This window comes from Schistocerca piceifrons, chromosome 5, assembly GCF_021461385.2.
Source record: "Schistocerca piceifrons isolate TAMUIC-IGC-003096 chromosome 5, iqSchPice1.1, whole genome shotgun sequence".
In the NCBI taxonomy this organism is placed as follows: Eukaryota; Metazoa; Arthropoda; class Insecta; order Orthoptera; family Acrididae; genus Schistocerca; species Schistocerca piceifrons.
This window is the reverse complement of record NC_060142.1, coordinates 306,658,328-306,674,347: the sequence shown is the minus strand read 5'-3', so window position 1 is coordinate 306,674,347 and position 16,020 is coordinate 306,658,328. Positions and strand designations below refer to the sequence as shown.

At 37.3% G+C, this 16,020-nt stretch overlaps 1 protein-coding gene across 1 annotated transcript in view; it reads left to right on the top strand.

Moving 5' to 3' along the window:
• The window catches only part of LOC124798514 (lysosomal acid glucosylceramidase-like), a 249,659-nt gene that overhangs the window by 213,631 nt on the left and 20,008 nt on the right, over window positions 1-16,020 (top strand). Inside the window, exons 9-10 of the mRNA XM_047261957.1 lie at window positions 11,229-11,308; window positions 14,538-14,818. Of these exons, the coding sequence (XP_047117913.1) occupies window positions 11,229-11,308; window positions 14,538-14,818 (361 nt within the window). The remainder of the gene's footprint in view (window positions 1-11,228; window positions 11,309-14,537; window positions 14,819-16,020) is intronic.

The following is a 16,020-nucleotide window of genomic DNA, read 5'->3' as shown; positions in this document are numbered from 1 at the left end:
AAATGATTATTATGTCAAAGACTGATATGAACTGCCATATATGTAAAATTATATTAATTAGTAAGTAAATGTTAATTACATTTACTGACCATCTTTGATTACAAGTAGCTAATTGTTGATTGATGTCTATGATGTTATAAGTTGATCCACACTGGAATCATCAAGTGGAGCATCAAGATCATTATGCTAATGAGCAGTTAAACTACCTTCTCACAGTTGAATACTACATGAGCGGTCAGTAAATATAGATTCTTGACAATAATAGTCTGAGAAAGACAATATGGTCTTGACTAAGTTCTTGAATGGAATCTTAAAGATTTTTCAAATGGATTTGTATATGTGCATCACCATGCATAAATTCAAGAAAATATAGAAAGCCTTGGGAGAGACAGTCCTGACAAAACTCTACCATCTGGTGAGCAAGATGTATGAGACAGGCGAAATTCCCTCAGACTTCATGAAGAATATAATAATTCCAATCCCAAAGAAAGCAGGTGTTGACAGATGTGAAAATTACGAAACTATCAGTTTAATAAGTCACAGCTGCAAAATACTAACACAAATTCTTAACAGACGAATGGAAAAACTGGTAGAAGCCGACCTCAAGGAAGGTCAGTTTGGATTCCATAGAAATGTTGGAACATGTGAGACAATACTGAGCCTGTGACTTATCTTAGAAGAAAGATTAAGGAAAGGCAAACCTACGTTTGCACCATTTGTAGACTTAGAGAAATCTTTTGACAATGTTGACTGGAATACTCTCTTTCAAATGCTGAAGGTGTCAGGGGTAAAATACAGGGAGCGAAAGGCTATTAACAATTTGTACAGAAAGCAGATGGCAGTAATAAGAGCCGAGGGACATCAAGGGGAAGCAGTGGTTGGGAAGGGAGTGAGACAGGGTTGTAGCCTCTCCCCGATGCTATTCAATCTATATATTGAGGAAGCAGTAAAGGAAACAAAAGAAAAGTTTGGAATAGGTATTAAAATCCATGGAGAAGAAATAAAAACTTTGAGGTTCGCCGATGACATTGTAATTTTGTCAGAGACAGCAAAGGACTTGGAAGGGCAGTTGAACGGAATGGACAGTGTCTTGAAAGGAGGGTATAAGATGAACATCAACAAAAGCAAAACAAGGATAATGGAATGTAGTCGAATTAAGTCAGGTGATGCTGAGGGAATTAGATTAGGAAATGAGACACTTAATGTCATAAAGGAGTTTTGCTATTTGGGGAGCATAATAACTGATGATGGTCGAAGAAGAGAGTATATAAAATGCAGACTGTCAATGGCAAGGAAAGCGTTTCTGAAGAAGAGAAATTTGTTAACATTGAGTATAGATTTAAGTGTCAGGAAGTCGTTTCTGAAAGTAATTGCATGGAGTGTAGCCATGTATGGAAGTGAAACATGGACAATAAATAGTTTAGACAAGAAGAGAATAGAAGCCTTTGAAATGTGGTGCTACAGAAGAATGATGAAGATTAGATGGGTAGATCACATAACTAATGAGGAGGTATTGAATAGAATTGGGGATAAGAGGAGTTTGTGGCACAATTAAACCAGAAGAAGGAATCGGTTGGTAGGACATGTTCTGAGGCATCAAGAGATCACCAATTTAGTACTGGAGGGCAGCGTGGAGGGTAAAAATTGTAGAGGGAGACCAAGAGATGAATACACTAAGCAGATTCAGAAGGATGTAGGCTGCAGTAGGCACTGGGAGATGAAGAAGCTTGCACGGGAGAGAGTAGCATGGAGAGCTGGATCAAACCAGTCTCAGGACTGAAGATCACAACAACAATAACAACAACATCGAAAGCATCATACAGAAATAGAAATTTCGAAGAATGTTCCACAATTAAATAAAAAAATCAAGATATTATTTCGTATGTTTTTTAGTAGGGGATTTCATACTTTTTCTTTCCTTATACAAATGTTATGGTTAGCTTTGTAGCACTTTTTGTGGAGAAATTAAACAGCCAACTCCAACCCTGTAAATGATATTACCTGTCTAGCAATTCACACAGGTAAGCATACATCTAAGCTGACCATGTTCTATTGCAAATCACATTTTTTGTATATGTTGTTACTCACTCTCCATTGACTTGCAATAAGGGGGGGCAGCTTAGGGTCACTTTCCAGGGCCTGTATGGGTGAAGCCGGGGAAGTATGTTCAGTAAGGAATGTCGATCATTTTCATCCTCTTGCTCCTCAGAAAATGTGTCAGGGAGGGAATCCCGGAGTGGGGGGGTGACATGGGAATCAGTCTTTGCGGTCTGTCTTCTACCCTTCATAGGTACCAACACTCCTAGTCTTATTTTTCCTTTGTTCCTTCTCTAACAGAAGTACTGGCTTTAGCCTCCTTCTAACCATATTCACTAGTTTCTACCACAGAAACCATCTTTAATTCCATTTCACAGAATTATATACAAACCTATTTTTCACAGGAATGGCCAAGGAGGGGAAAAACGCATTCTGACATTTATAAGTATGAAACGCATATGGTAGGAAGTCATATAAATTTTTGTCTCAAAGATACAGAGCATAAGTTAACAGAACCCTTATTTTAATGTTCTGCATGTTAGCAATTCACATTTACTGGAAGAAAGGAAGGGAATTGCATAAATTACCTAAATTTAGTTATGGCATGCTAACATCAAGACAAAATGGTTGCAAACTGCCTAGCAGTGTAATGAGAGTGATGCAGCAGATGAGTCAAATGATATATGACGGTATAACCATCCACCCAGAACACTGACAGAGAAACATAGGTGAAACTTTTCCTAGATCAGGAGGAGCAAGGAAATGGTCATTTTTAAATAGATTTAATAGATCAGGTGAAGTCATATCCACAAAGGGAAATTTTTTCAAGTAGATGAGTAGAGAAGTAGTGGTGTAGTGTATCCTGTATGAATTGTGTATTGGAGGAAAAGGTTAGGTGTACCCAGGGAAGGGAGGACGTACACTGACATTAGGTGGACCCATAGAAGGGAGACCTATACCATGTTAGAGGGATACATTTTGACAGGAACAATGCCACTGTAAAGACTGTAAGTGATTGAGAAGTATCTTCCTGTAGAAGGAGATGTCTAAGCAATTCTTACAGAAATAAGATACAGTAGTGAATTTTGTTTCCTATTTGATCTCCAAACTAGTAAAGTAAAAAAGGTTTACCTTTATCATGTGGATTAGAGAAAGAAATGTGTCCATACATGTCTGAACACAGAAGCAGATATCAGAGCTTTGCGAGTGATGATACAAAGTTGTGATTACCCCACTGTATGAAGCTCCCTGGATATGATGAAGAAATGTTTATTTAATAGAAATGTAAGTGGTCTATATATAAGTTCTGGTAAATCATAGCATTAAGTCAATGATTGCTTCATTAAACATAAAAAGGCAACATAGAAGATTTAATATAAAGTAGAAAATTAAAATGTAGATTTTTTTAATTTCTCTCATATGTGTATTCTAGTATACCACAATGGCGTTGATGGAACAATTAGTTAACCAAGTTGAAGTGGCACCTATTGATTGTTTAAATATCTGCAAGCAAACAATTCATCTTATCATAAGTAGTAAAGTAAAATGGAGATTTTTCACAAATAATTAATCACATTATCTTATGAAAATAAAACAAAGCTCAATGAGCTCAACAACTATAAGTCATGTGGAGTGGATGAGACATTTGTGGAACTTTGGAAATATGCAGCAGAATCAGTAAAAATATCATTATACCAATGCATAGCAAAAATCTGGTACAAAGAGCATTGGACTACAGCTGTAATCCATGTGTTAAACAAAACAGGAGACAAATCAAATCCAGGCAACTATTGAGGAATTTCCCTTTTGACTATTGCATATAAAGGCATGGCAAGAATTCTATACAATCATTGTAAAAATCAACTTGAACTGGAACTAGGAAAATAGCAAGGAGGATTTAGACATTAGGAAAACTGCCTAGAGCCAATAATTATTTTGAAGTTGGTAATGGATTACTGCAAAAGAAGACAAAAATAGTAAGTCGCAACCTTTGTGGACTTCAAAAAAGCTTATGATTGTATCCACAGATCTTCAATGACAAAGATACTAAGGAATTTGTGTCACCATGTCAGATTAACAAAAATTTCAAATGTTCAGAGGAGACTTATCTCAGACATTTACAATTAAAATGTGGTTAGGACCATCACTTTTCAGCTGGACTCTGGAGTACATGATTAGGGAATAGTATAAAGAAAATCCTCAAAACATAATGACTGGAACTAAGAAAGATGAAATAAGCTTAAATTGCTTGGGATACACAGATGACTTAGCATTACTAACTAATAACATTCAAGAAGCCAAAAAAAAAAAAAAGCCTACAAATTATAACAGATCAGAAACTTCCTGGCAGATTAAAACTGTGTGCCCGACCGAGACTCGACCTTTGCCTTTCGCGGGCAAGTGCTCTACCATCTGAGCTACCGAAGCACAACTCACACCCAGTACTCACAGCTTTACTTCTGCCAGTACCTCGTCTCCTACCTTCCAAACTTTACAGAAGCTCTCCTGCGAACCTTGCAGAACTAGCACTCCTGAAAGATAGGATATATAACAGATCAACTAGTAATCATCCACATAATAGTAGGAGAGTAAAAATAGAGGAACAATTTAAGTACTAGAAGAAATTAAAAAATGCAACTTGGATGAGAAACCTGTATGCCAAAAAATACCTAACAAAATGATAGAAGCTCAAAAATTGACATGGTCTACATACAGTAAAAAAGTCTGTCAATTAAAACTAAATTGAAACATTACAGGATTATAGTTTAATGAGAGGTGACATATGAAGGTCACCCACTTTTCAAAGTCGCCCAGAAAAATTGAATCCACAAAATCTTAAAAATAGAGAGAAGACTAGCCAGAATATGTGTATATAAGAAATATTGAAAAGATGGACAATGGTGGATAGTGCCAAATGAAGTGGTGTTTAGTGAACTGGAGCCCATTACAGATACTATAGGGAAAAAAAATCTCATTTTTGGTCATGTTACAAGGACACCAGAAACCAGATTACAGATTATAGAGAAACATTGGAACATGAAGCAACAAGTAGAATAGATAAAGGAAACCAGGAAGGATATGAAAGAGATAGAACTAACCCTGAATGATTTGCTACAAAGAAACAGAGTATTTAAAGTAGGTGAAAAACATAAAAGTAAGATTTAAACCAAAAATAGACACACAGACAACAATAAAACGGTTATTTATTGATGAGAAATGACAAAAATGATCAGAATGAATGAAAAGATTTTGGGAAAGTTGGAAAGGAAACCTACTTAAAAAGATGACCAGAAAATAATTGGTGAAGTCATCCAATGAGGCCATAAAAGTTGAAGAAGAAAATGAAATAAGTTAAATCCATAAAGGGATCACTGAGAATAAGTATAGTGAATTCATAGAGATTAACAGAATACGTGTGCTCTGTAGCACCAATCACAAAATTAGGGAAATGAATAGCGATTAGCAGACATCAACAAAAAGGAGAACTATGCACTTTTTTTTTTCACTCTATCTTCTTAAACCAGGGCTTCACAACATACGTGCTCGCGGAGCAAGCTGTGAGCAGCAAGGCGCGAGCACGGAGCAGCGCGAGCACGCTACCCCCACTACCGGACCAGAGCGGAGAGTGGGGAGAGTCACGTGGGGCACACAACAGCTGCCGCCAGTCAATGTAAATCCGCGGCCACCTGCCGGGATATCACTCACGAATTATTACTGTGACAAATGAAACAAATAAAGGAGAATGTACACATGCCACATAATTTTATTAGCTTAGTGTATGCCTCTACATTCGTATTAATTTGTGAACTGCTACACAATAAAAGGTGTCACTGAAGTGTGGGATTCTCTGTTATCTTGTACTTTTTGCCCTTTACAATTGCGTCTATGTTCAGAGTAATTGTTCTTGTGCATCGTAGGCGCAGCGTGCAGTTTAAATTTCGATCAGACAATGCGTTTCTGAGGCGTGTCTTGTTACATTTCATTGCAGAGAACAGTTATTCACAAACATACGTGGAACCGAACATTGATATTATTGTAGCCGCCAGTTTGTGCAAATGAGGAAATCTATCCTGAGGGAAGTGTCTGTAAAACTCCAAAATGTTTTTCTTGTTCTGAAATTTGTCTCTGTATTCTCTGTCACACTGAAGGTCAATAATTTCTAGTTGCAGCTCAGGACGAATCTCTTCAATATTCGCTGAATATGGAGAGGAGAACAGATCAGAATCACTGTCTAGTGCTGTCAGATCTTGAAAGCGTTGATCAAATTCTTCCTTAATGGCAACTAAACTATGTGAATAACGTTCACAGTCTTTGTGAACACCTTGCATGGATGATAATTTAGGAAAATGTGCTAAATTTCCTGTTTCCAGCTGACTCACCCAAAGTGTCAATTTCATTTTAAAAGCTCGTATTCGATCTATGAAATGAGTAATTAGCAGATCTTTACCTTGTGGTGAAATGTTCAAAGCATTCAGGTGGCTAGTTAAATCTGCTAAGAACGCGAGATCACATTTCCATGAAGGCTCTTTCAATTCAGGAACACACATGTTATTTATTTCCATGAACATATTTATCTCATCTAATAGGCAAAAATTTGATTTAATAATTCGCCACGACTAAGCCAGCGGACCTCACTGTAATAAGGCAGGCCACCATACTGGCTTTCTACATCCTCAAGAAAGCTTTTAAATTGTCTGTGTTGTAGCCCATGCTTCCTTATATAATTGGTTGTACAAACAGCAACACTCATCACATTTTTTAGAGTGATACTCTTTGCACATAAGTTTTCCTGGTGGATCACACAGTGAATGCCCCTTGATTTCATTCGGCACGGTCAGTTTTTGCATTTTCTCCTTCAACAGCGCAACGAAACCTAATTTTTTCCCTGTCATCACTGGTGCACCGTCTGTAGACACTGAAACTAAAGAATCCCACGACAATCCTATATTTTCAACACTTTCTTCAACACTACTTAAAATATCACCTCCGGTTGTAGTGTTCTTCATGGCTACTACATCGAGGAGCTCCTTCCTCACCTGAAGATCTCTATTAACACCTCTAATAAATATGGAAAGCCGCGCTGTTCCAGTGATATCAACACTTTTGTCCAGAGCCAGAGAATACGCCATAAAATCTTTATAGATATTTGCAAGCTGGCTCTGGACGTCGTCTGCCATGTCCTGTATGAGACGCATAATGGTCATGTCAGATAATGGCACAATTCGAAACTGTTCAACTTGAGATGGACACAAATGTTCTGCTGCAACTACCAAACATCTTTTATTAAATCGCCATCAGTGAAGGGGCCCAGGAATTTTGCTAAAAACAAAGCAATTTTGTAGCTCACTCTGAGAGCTGCCTCAGTTGATTTTTCTTCGTCATTCAGATCTTCTTCGGATAGCTTCCTTTTAAGTTTAATAACTTTCTGTGCAAGATCTGGTCCATCACATTTTCCACTTCTGTAGTCTTTCGCATGGTACGACAATTTAATGTCACTGCAAATTAAATTTCCTAAAAGAATTCAGCGTTTTGTGACATACTAAACATTTTGCAACACCATCTTTTTCTGTAAACAGGTACAATTCCTCCCAATGGGGGTTGAACTGCGAAAGCATGGTGGGAGTTACACAATGGCGACTTGACATAATTCTTAACCAGCGAAGTGACTGTTAGAGCTGATCGTAGTACTTTTAACATTACACAGTCGGTGCGAATTCAATAGGTACGCTGCGGTCCTATTCAAATGTGCACGCGCATTTCCCCTCCGTCCCTACTCCGTGACCTTGCACCTGCTCGCGAGCACGTGCCTGAGCGTACGCGAGTACTCGCGCTCAAAACCGGCCAGTTGTTAAGCCCTGTCTTAAATGATGAAAGATGACCATCATGTTTAATATTTTTTAAATTATCAATTAAATTTCAGACAGCATATTGTGGGAGAAATAGTCTATTAATACATGCAGGTAATACACGAGGTATATGAATGCAGCATATCTACAAGACTCTATGACAAGTTTAGTGTCTCCACTTGCTGTGTGTCATGGTTTGGAGGCATGTTGCAGTCTTTGCAGTAGTGATGTCATAGAAGTGAAGACAAAAGATATTATCCATTCTGTGACATTTTGGTTTGTCAATATGTATTCATGCTGTGCATTCTAATGAGGCCAGACATCTGTAATTCAAGCAATTGTAATATGACTGTATTATACATTTATGACAGAAGATATCTCTCAATATATAAAGGGAATTTAATAGATTTATAATTGAAAGAAGAAATTTTCTAGATAAAAAATGTACAGGGTGTTTCAAAAATGACCGGTATATTTGAAACGGCAATAAAAACTAAACGAGCAGCGATAAATACACTGTTTGTTGCAATATGCTTCGGACAACAGTACATTTTCAGGCAGACAAACTTTCGAAATTACAGTAGTTACAATTTTCAACAACAGATGGCACTGCGGTCTGGGAAACTCTATAGGACGATATTTTCCACATATCCACCATGCGTAGCAATAATATGGCGTAGTCTCTGAATGAAATTACTCGAAACGTGTGGCAACGTGTCTGTCGGAATGGCTTCACATGCAGATGAGATGTACTGCTTCAGCTGTTCAATTGTTTCTGGATTCTGGCGGTACACCTGGTCTTTCAAGTGTCCCCACAGAAAGAAGTCACAGGGGTTCATGTCTGGCGAATAGGGAGGCCAATCCACGCCGCCTCCTGTATGTTTTGGATAGCCCAAAGCAATCACACGATCATCAAAATATTCATTCGGAAATTAAAGACATCGGCCATGCGATGTGGCCGGGCACCATCTTGCATAAACCACGAGGTGTTCGCAGTGTCGTCTAAGGCAGTTTGTACCGCCACAAATTCACGAAGAATGTCCAGATAGCTTGATGCAGTAATCGTTTCGGATCTGAAAAATGGGCCAAAGATTCCTTTGGAAGAAATGGCGGCCCAGACCAGTACTTTTTGAGGATGCAGGGACGATGGGACTGCAACATGGGGCTTTTCTGTTTATTGATGAAGCCCTCCAGGTAAAAATAAGCTTCGTCAGTAAACCAAATGCTGCCCACATGCATATCGCCGTCATCAATCCTGTGCACTATATTGTTAGCGAATGTCTCTCATGCAGCAATGGTAGCGGCGCTGAGGGGTTGCCGTGTTTGAATTTTGTATGGATAGAGGTGTAAACACTGGCGCATGAGACGATACGTGGACGTTGGCATCATTAGGACCGCAGCAGCAACACGGCGAACGGAAACCCGAGGCCGCTGTTGGATCACCTGCTGCACTAGCTGCGTGTTGTCCTCTGTGGTTGCCGTACGCGGTCGCCCTACCTTTCCTGCACGTTCATCCGTCACGTTCCCAGTCCGTTGAAATTTTTCAAACAGATCCTTTATATTATCGCTTTTTGGTCCTTTGGTTACATTAAACCTTCATTGAAAACTTCGTCTTGTTGCAACAACACTGTGTTCTAGGCGGTGGAATTCCAACACCAGAAAAATCCTCTGTTCTAAGGAATAAACCATGTTGTCTACAGCACACTTGCACGTTGTGAACAGCACACGCTTACAGCAGAAAGACGACATACAGAATGGCGCACCCACAGACTGCGTTGTCTTCTATATCTTTCACATCACTTGCAGCGCCATCTGTTGTTGAAAAGTGTAACTACTGTAATTTCGAAAGTTTGTCCGCCTGAAAATGTACTGTTGTCCCAAGCATATTGCAACAAACGGTGTATTTCTACCGCTGCTCATTTAGTTTTTATTGCCGTTTCAAATATACTGGTCATTTTTGAAACACCCTGTAGGTTTGACAAAGATTCCAGTTTTCTTTCAGCCTCAAGCACTGAAGATACTGCAGAGAACATTAAGTCCATTAAGAAGCACTTTATTCAGATCTGATCAGCAGGTGTGAATCATAATCACTTCATGGCATAGGTGTGCATATGAACTCTGTTACCTACAGTTTACTGTACAACTGCAGAAAAGTGGGTTATGTGCAAAAGACACACAAAAAATTTACATGAACATTTCTTTGGGAAAGAAAGTATATGAGACAGTTTCATTGAAAACATCATTAATTCAAGTGTTCCCTTGGATTCTAAGTTTTCAGATACATTTTGTTCTGTAGAGAAGGCCAGTTAACCAACATTTGCTATCATTAACTGTCATGTTTTTCATTCATTCTCTTCTCCAATGTTATAAACATTGTTCCCGCTCTCTGCTCTGTTTCCTGTCACGTTCTCATTTCCTCTCTCCATTAGTACAAGACAAAAAAGCTACTGAGAATACAGTACCTGTGCAGGCAAGTTTGATGATGATAGTTGTGAGGAGTAAAGTACCTATATTTTCTGCTTTGTACTGTGGTTAAAACTAATATGCAAGGCTAATGATTGCTTAAATGTTTACATAATCGAAATTGTAATATCTTTATGATTTAAGATATGGAAAGCAATAGTGTATTTTGTTACAATATTCTTAATAATTCACATATGATTGCATCAATATGGAAAGACTCAGAAGTGAAGCTATGGCTGCTATTTCACTGTGGTATTTTCAAACATTATTCTTGATGTATGGTTCCATAGCCACAAAAATTTCTTAAAATTAGTCGTCATTAGCTTGTGACCACAGAATCTTTATTGAAGTGCGTTATCTGCCAGTTTCAGTAATCATGTTGTTTTCACGGACAAATTGAATTGTAGCGCATTGATATGTTAGACAGCATTGTTTGACAGTGCAGTTTTTGGGGTCAGCTTTTGTTCCAGAGGCTTTCAACTTCTGGTGACTGAGGTGTACAGTGAGAAGATGAGTGGGAGAAGCATGCAGAAAAGGTGATGGGTTATGTTCTATACTTGCTTCTCCAGCAAAAAATCCTTACCTCATTTTCACACAATTTTAAATGCTTAAGAAATAGTGAGTTTTTAAAGAAGATAAATGTGTCTTTGCTATGCGCATGTTTTGAACATATTTTTCAGTAGAGACTGGGAAGTTAGTTGATGCATATTTTGTGTTTTGTTATTTAAGATTATTCAATTATTGTTTAGTTATTTTGTTCTGTTTGAATTGCAGAGTTCCTAACCATCTTTTTACTATTCTTTATAATGAAGTTCCCCTTTTACTGCTTTGTTATCAACATAATACACTCACCTCTTTTTATCCTTTATTGTTTCTTTGCAGTTACTCCTATGCCAAATGTCAGCAAAGTGAGACTTGGTGACTGGTCAAATGGAGAAGCTTACTTGACAGACATGATACAGGTATCTTTAATGTATTCACAGTCCATTAATAAATACCACCAGACACAAAAATTTTGTTCTGAAAGCAACACTGTTACTTAGTTAATTTCAAATAAATGTGACATGATGAAAGTGAAGGACACAGTGATCCATTTGTGTAAAATTAAGAGATTCACTATCTTTTTTTAAAAGTTTGAGCTCATTTTGATCTATATGATTGTTATTAGATATGCCTTGAAAATGCATATTTAGATATATCTGATGATGATCAGAAAGACTGAAGCCATTATTAGTGATCAGAGATGGTTTTAAAAAGTCAAAACATGTCAGAGATGGGTTTAAATTCTTCTAACACTTTATTTCCAACTGAGTCAAGTTGCATTATTTTGTAGCAATGTCTTCAACAGATCTCATAGAAGGAATTTTGAGAAAAAGGGGAAAAACATACATAAATTATTACTAATTTTTATTCTTCCTCTTTTTTCTTGAGTTGATCACTTAGTACCACATAAAAGTAACAATTGGTGGTCTTTCTTTCAGTCTGCTATTGTTTCACATACAACAAGAGTGTGTTTCCTTTGATTCATCCATGTCTGTTGTTTGGTTATTCTTCTTCCTTGTCATATGCTGAATATTTCTGTATCTCCGGAGAGCTTTGTGTGATGTCTCATTCTGTTACCTAATTGTATAATTTGTCAGTGCTGAGAGGAACATCAATGTAGGTCTAAAAATTAGTTTTTGACTTTTGAGTTTCTTTGTGTATTTATGGTTATTCCACATTCACAGAGATGTAAAGATAGGATTTTTTCCAGCAGTTTCTGATCTGATTTTGGTAACCCATTTTGAAAGTTACTGTTATTAGCAGGTTGCTTTCAGATTTAGAAGAAGTATCAGTTATGTCTCTTGTTGAAAGATACAACTGTAATGTTACACTTGCTGATGTAGGTCGCTTAGTAGTGTTTCTTTCAGATTCACTGGAGGAGTTAATACTTATGTGAACTACAAATAATTTGCATTTGACTTATGAGTGTTAATGATTTATTTCCACATACTACGTTACATTAATTCTTGCATGTATAGGTACATCAGATTTCCTAATAAATGAAGCATGGAATACTAAACTAAGTTGAAAATCAAAGAATAACACAACACATAGAATTTTACACATCTTGGAATACTTTTGCATATAGCCACTATGCTTGTCATCGTGGTGTGATGCTCTACATGACTCCTGCCTCCCTCCCCCCTACCCATTGTCAACAGTATCTGAGGTTAAATTGGACATGATGTCCATACATGTTGTCACTGTCTTAGGGAAACCAAATATTTTACTATTGAATTTGGTGGTACCAATTTTTCATCAGAGAACTGCATTCAGTGACACTTTCTTCATTACAGCACCCATTTCTTGTTTTATCTTGTCAGCATCCTGTTGGACGTGTATAATTTCAGGTACTGCATCATTATCTTTGACAGTCATGGGGCTGGTCATCTTCGTTGCATATTGTTGTATAACGTAGATGGCAGGTTTCATTCTTTTAATGGTACAGTGGTAGGCAAACCCCTGAAGTCCATCTTAAAAGTATTGTTGCTTCTACCAATCACTTTATATGGCCCTTTGTATGATAGCTGCAATGGCTTGTGCACCGTGTCATTCCATACAAATACATGGTTGCAGTTGGAAAGGTCTTTGAATATGCACAGGTGTCATCCAATTTGCTCTCTAGGTGTCACTGGCTAGAGTTGTCAGATGTGTAATCTTAATTTCCCGACAAACTCTGACACATCAACCTCATCATCCATCACATTATGCTTGAACTCCCTGGTAGGTGTACACTAATTCAGCAACTGTTGCCTCCAAGTCACTCTTAAGTGATGTATGGAGACCAAGGAGCTCAATGGGTAATGTCTCCATCCAATTTTGTGTAGCATGACACCAAAGGGCTGACATGAGTTGGCGATGCAGGTGTTCCACTATTCCGTTTGCTGCCAGATGATAAGTACTAGTACAAATGCACCTAGTGTCCTACAAACTGGCCAATGCTTTGAGTAGGTGAGCCTCACATTGGCTTCCTTGATCTGTTGTAATGTATATCAGTCCACCAAACCAAGTGAGTCATTCACGGAAAAGCAGTTTTGCTACCATCTCAGTTGTAATGTCTTTCATAGGGAAAGCTTCAGGCCATCTCGAAAATCGATCCTCGACCATGAGGCAATAGCTGTAGCCTTCTGATACTGGAAGGTGCCCCACAATGTGTTGGTGTTATTCTCTGATTTTCATCTTGGTGTAGTTTTTCAAGCTTCATGCATTAGGGAATATGACATAACTACACATGGGAGTATTAATGTCATGTAATATGTGGAGATAAATCATCAACCTCCAGAAGTTAATCACCTGTTTTTGTGACTCCAATGTGATCTCATTTTCCTGGCATTCCATGCAGTTTCTGACAAATGTCCTACAATCTGCATCCATTCCTGATCAGAAAAACCTCTCTTTGAGTAATTTCACCGTATCCCAGACCCTGGGATGAGCCAGGTTATGCAGTGATGTAACTGCTTGTGATCAAAACTGATGAGGTATGTATGGTCATACTTTTGTGCCAGACATATCACAGTACAGTATGGCATTTGTTTCTGGTACAGGTATGCATTGTAACTTTAATCCTGCAGGGTTATCCAGTAACATGCATAGCTCATCATCACGCTGATGGGATTGAGCTAGGACCTTGTAATCAATTGCAGTGGTTATAGCTGCAACACGTGCATCTGCTGGCACATTTGATTTTCCTTGCACATAGAGTACATGAGTCATAATCTTCTTCTCCCTTTCTGGTGTTTTAGTGGGTGACGACTCTCTTGTTTCAAGAAGCTTGAATTTTCATCACCTTTTTAGAATCTATCCATGTTTGCATTTGCTGGTGGTAAGTTGTGTAGACATAATTTGCATTTAAGGTAAGATATTGTTGACAGTTGTTCACGTTACAGTACAAAAACTTCTCCTCCATTACGGGAACATTTTTCATACTTAGTAACTACAGCATTATAATTAACACACTAAAAACTTCTGACTTCATGTACAATAACATATTGTAGCAATGATTCTATGAATGTTCATGTGTGGAATGTGTTGCAACTAATACAAAAACATGTCATGTGCCAGAAAATCCATTCAATCAACAATAAAATGATAATAGCTGTGCAATGTACCATATAATTCCCTGTGCATTCACTTAAATCATCTTTCCAGGATTTCACACACTGGGTTGCTGGATGGTATGACTGGAATCTTGCATTAAACCAGGAAGGTGGCCCTAACTGGGTAGAAAACTATGTTGATTCTTCAATTATTGTGAATGCAGAAAATGATGAATTTTATAAGCAGCCTTTGTTTTATGCTCTTGGACACTTTTCTAAGTTTATTCATGAAGATTCAGTAAGGATTGATATTGTGCCAAACAATAAAAATGGAATTAGAACTGTGGCATTCACAACTCCATATAATGCAACAGCTCTTGTCATCTCCAATGAGTAAGTTGATTTTTTAATCTTTCTATTTTGGTAGTGCAAGCATTGATGATAATATATATAATAATGTTTTGCTATTTTATCCATGATGGTTTGCAAAAGCCATTTTCAGAAATATACTGCAGAAAAGACAACAACTAGACATATTTTTTGTATGAATTATTTATTTCACCAAATCTAGTTTCAGGCCCGTGTTCACATTTGAAGTGGCAATAAGGATTTTTTGCACAAATTTCACATTTTTGTCTCATAATATAACAGAATATTAATGATTTTGCAGCTTACAAGAACTTTTATGTTTTAGTTACTGCTACTTCTGTAAAGTATTACCTTACACATAACAGAACAGAGGTCAGTTTCAGATACAGAGGTCACACTGAAGAGCAAAATGGGAGGCACATGTGTTTATGTCATTGGACAATCAGCTTAGGCGTTAAACTGGGATATGGTGAAATAAATGAAAATAAAAGTTTGTGATTAGTTGTTTTTTCCCTCTAGTAATATTTTTTAGGTTTGTGTTGACTGCTTATTCAGTTTTGTGCACAATGTTTCAAATACAGAAATATTGTAATTTTCTGTCCAAACTCCAAACAGACCGTTAACAAATGGATCATCAACTTGACAAGAAACCTGAAATATGCCATAACTCAATTATGTGAAGACCACATTATCAATCACACAACAATACTTACCTAATTATTATCGTGAAATAACTTTTGAGTGAGTTAAGACGTTTTGAAACCAACAAAAGTATTTTCTTCGTAGGATGGCATATGAAAATGTGTTTTCCTTTGCTGTTATATGATAAACATTCATTTTACAATCATTCACTATTATTGTATGAGAAAATAAAGTTATTATCTATGTATCTAGAGTCAAACAGCTTAGACATATCACAATAAATCATTGCAAAACTTCATTATAAAGAGAAATAAATTTATATTTTTAAAGGTTTAACAAGATACTTCTTGATATACAGTGGGTGATAGGGGATGTGGAGGCTACAGAGAAAGTATTCATTCTTCTCTTTTTGAGAAAGACACATGAAAGAAGAAATAGTGTAAATACTGTAAGTTTTGTGATGTATAATTGCCTCCTCTTTGGTTTCTTGTATGAACAGAAAAATACGCATGAGAAAACTATGACACAAAATATGTATCTCTTATTTACCCCAAGAGATGAAATTCTAGGTACTGCTGATGGAC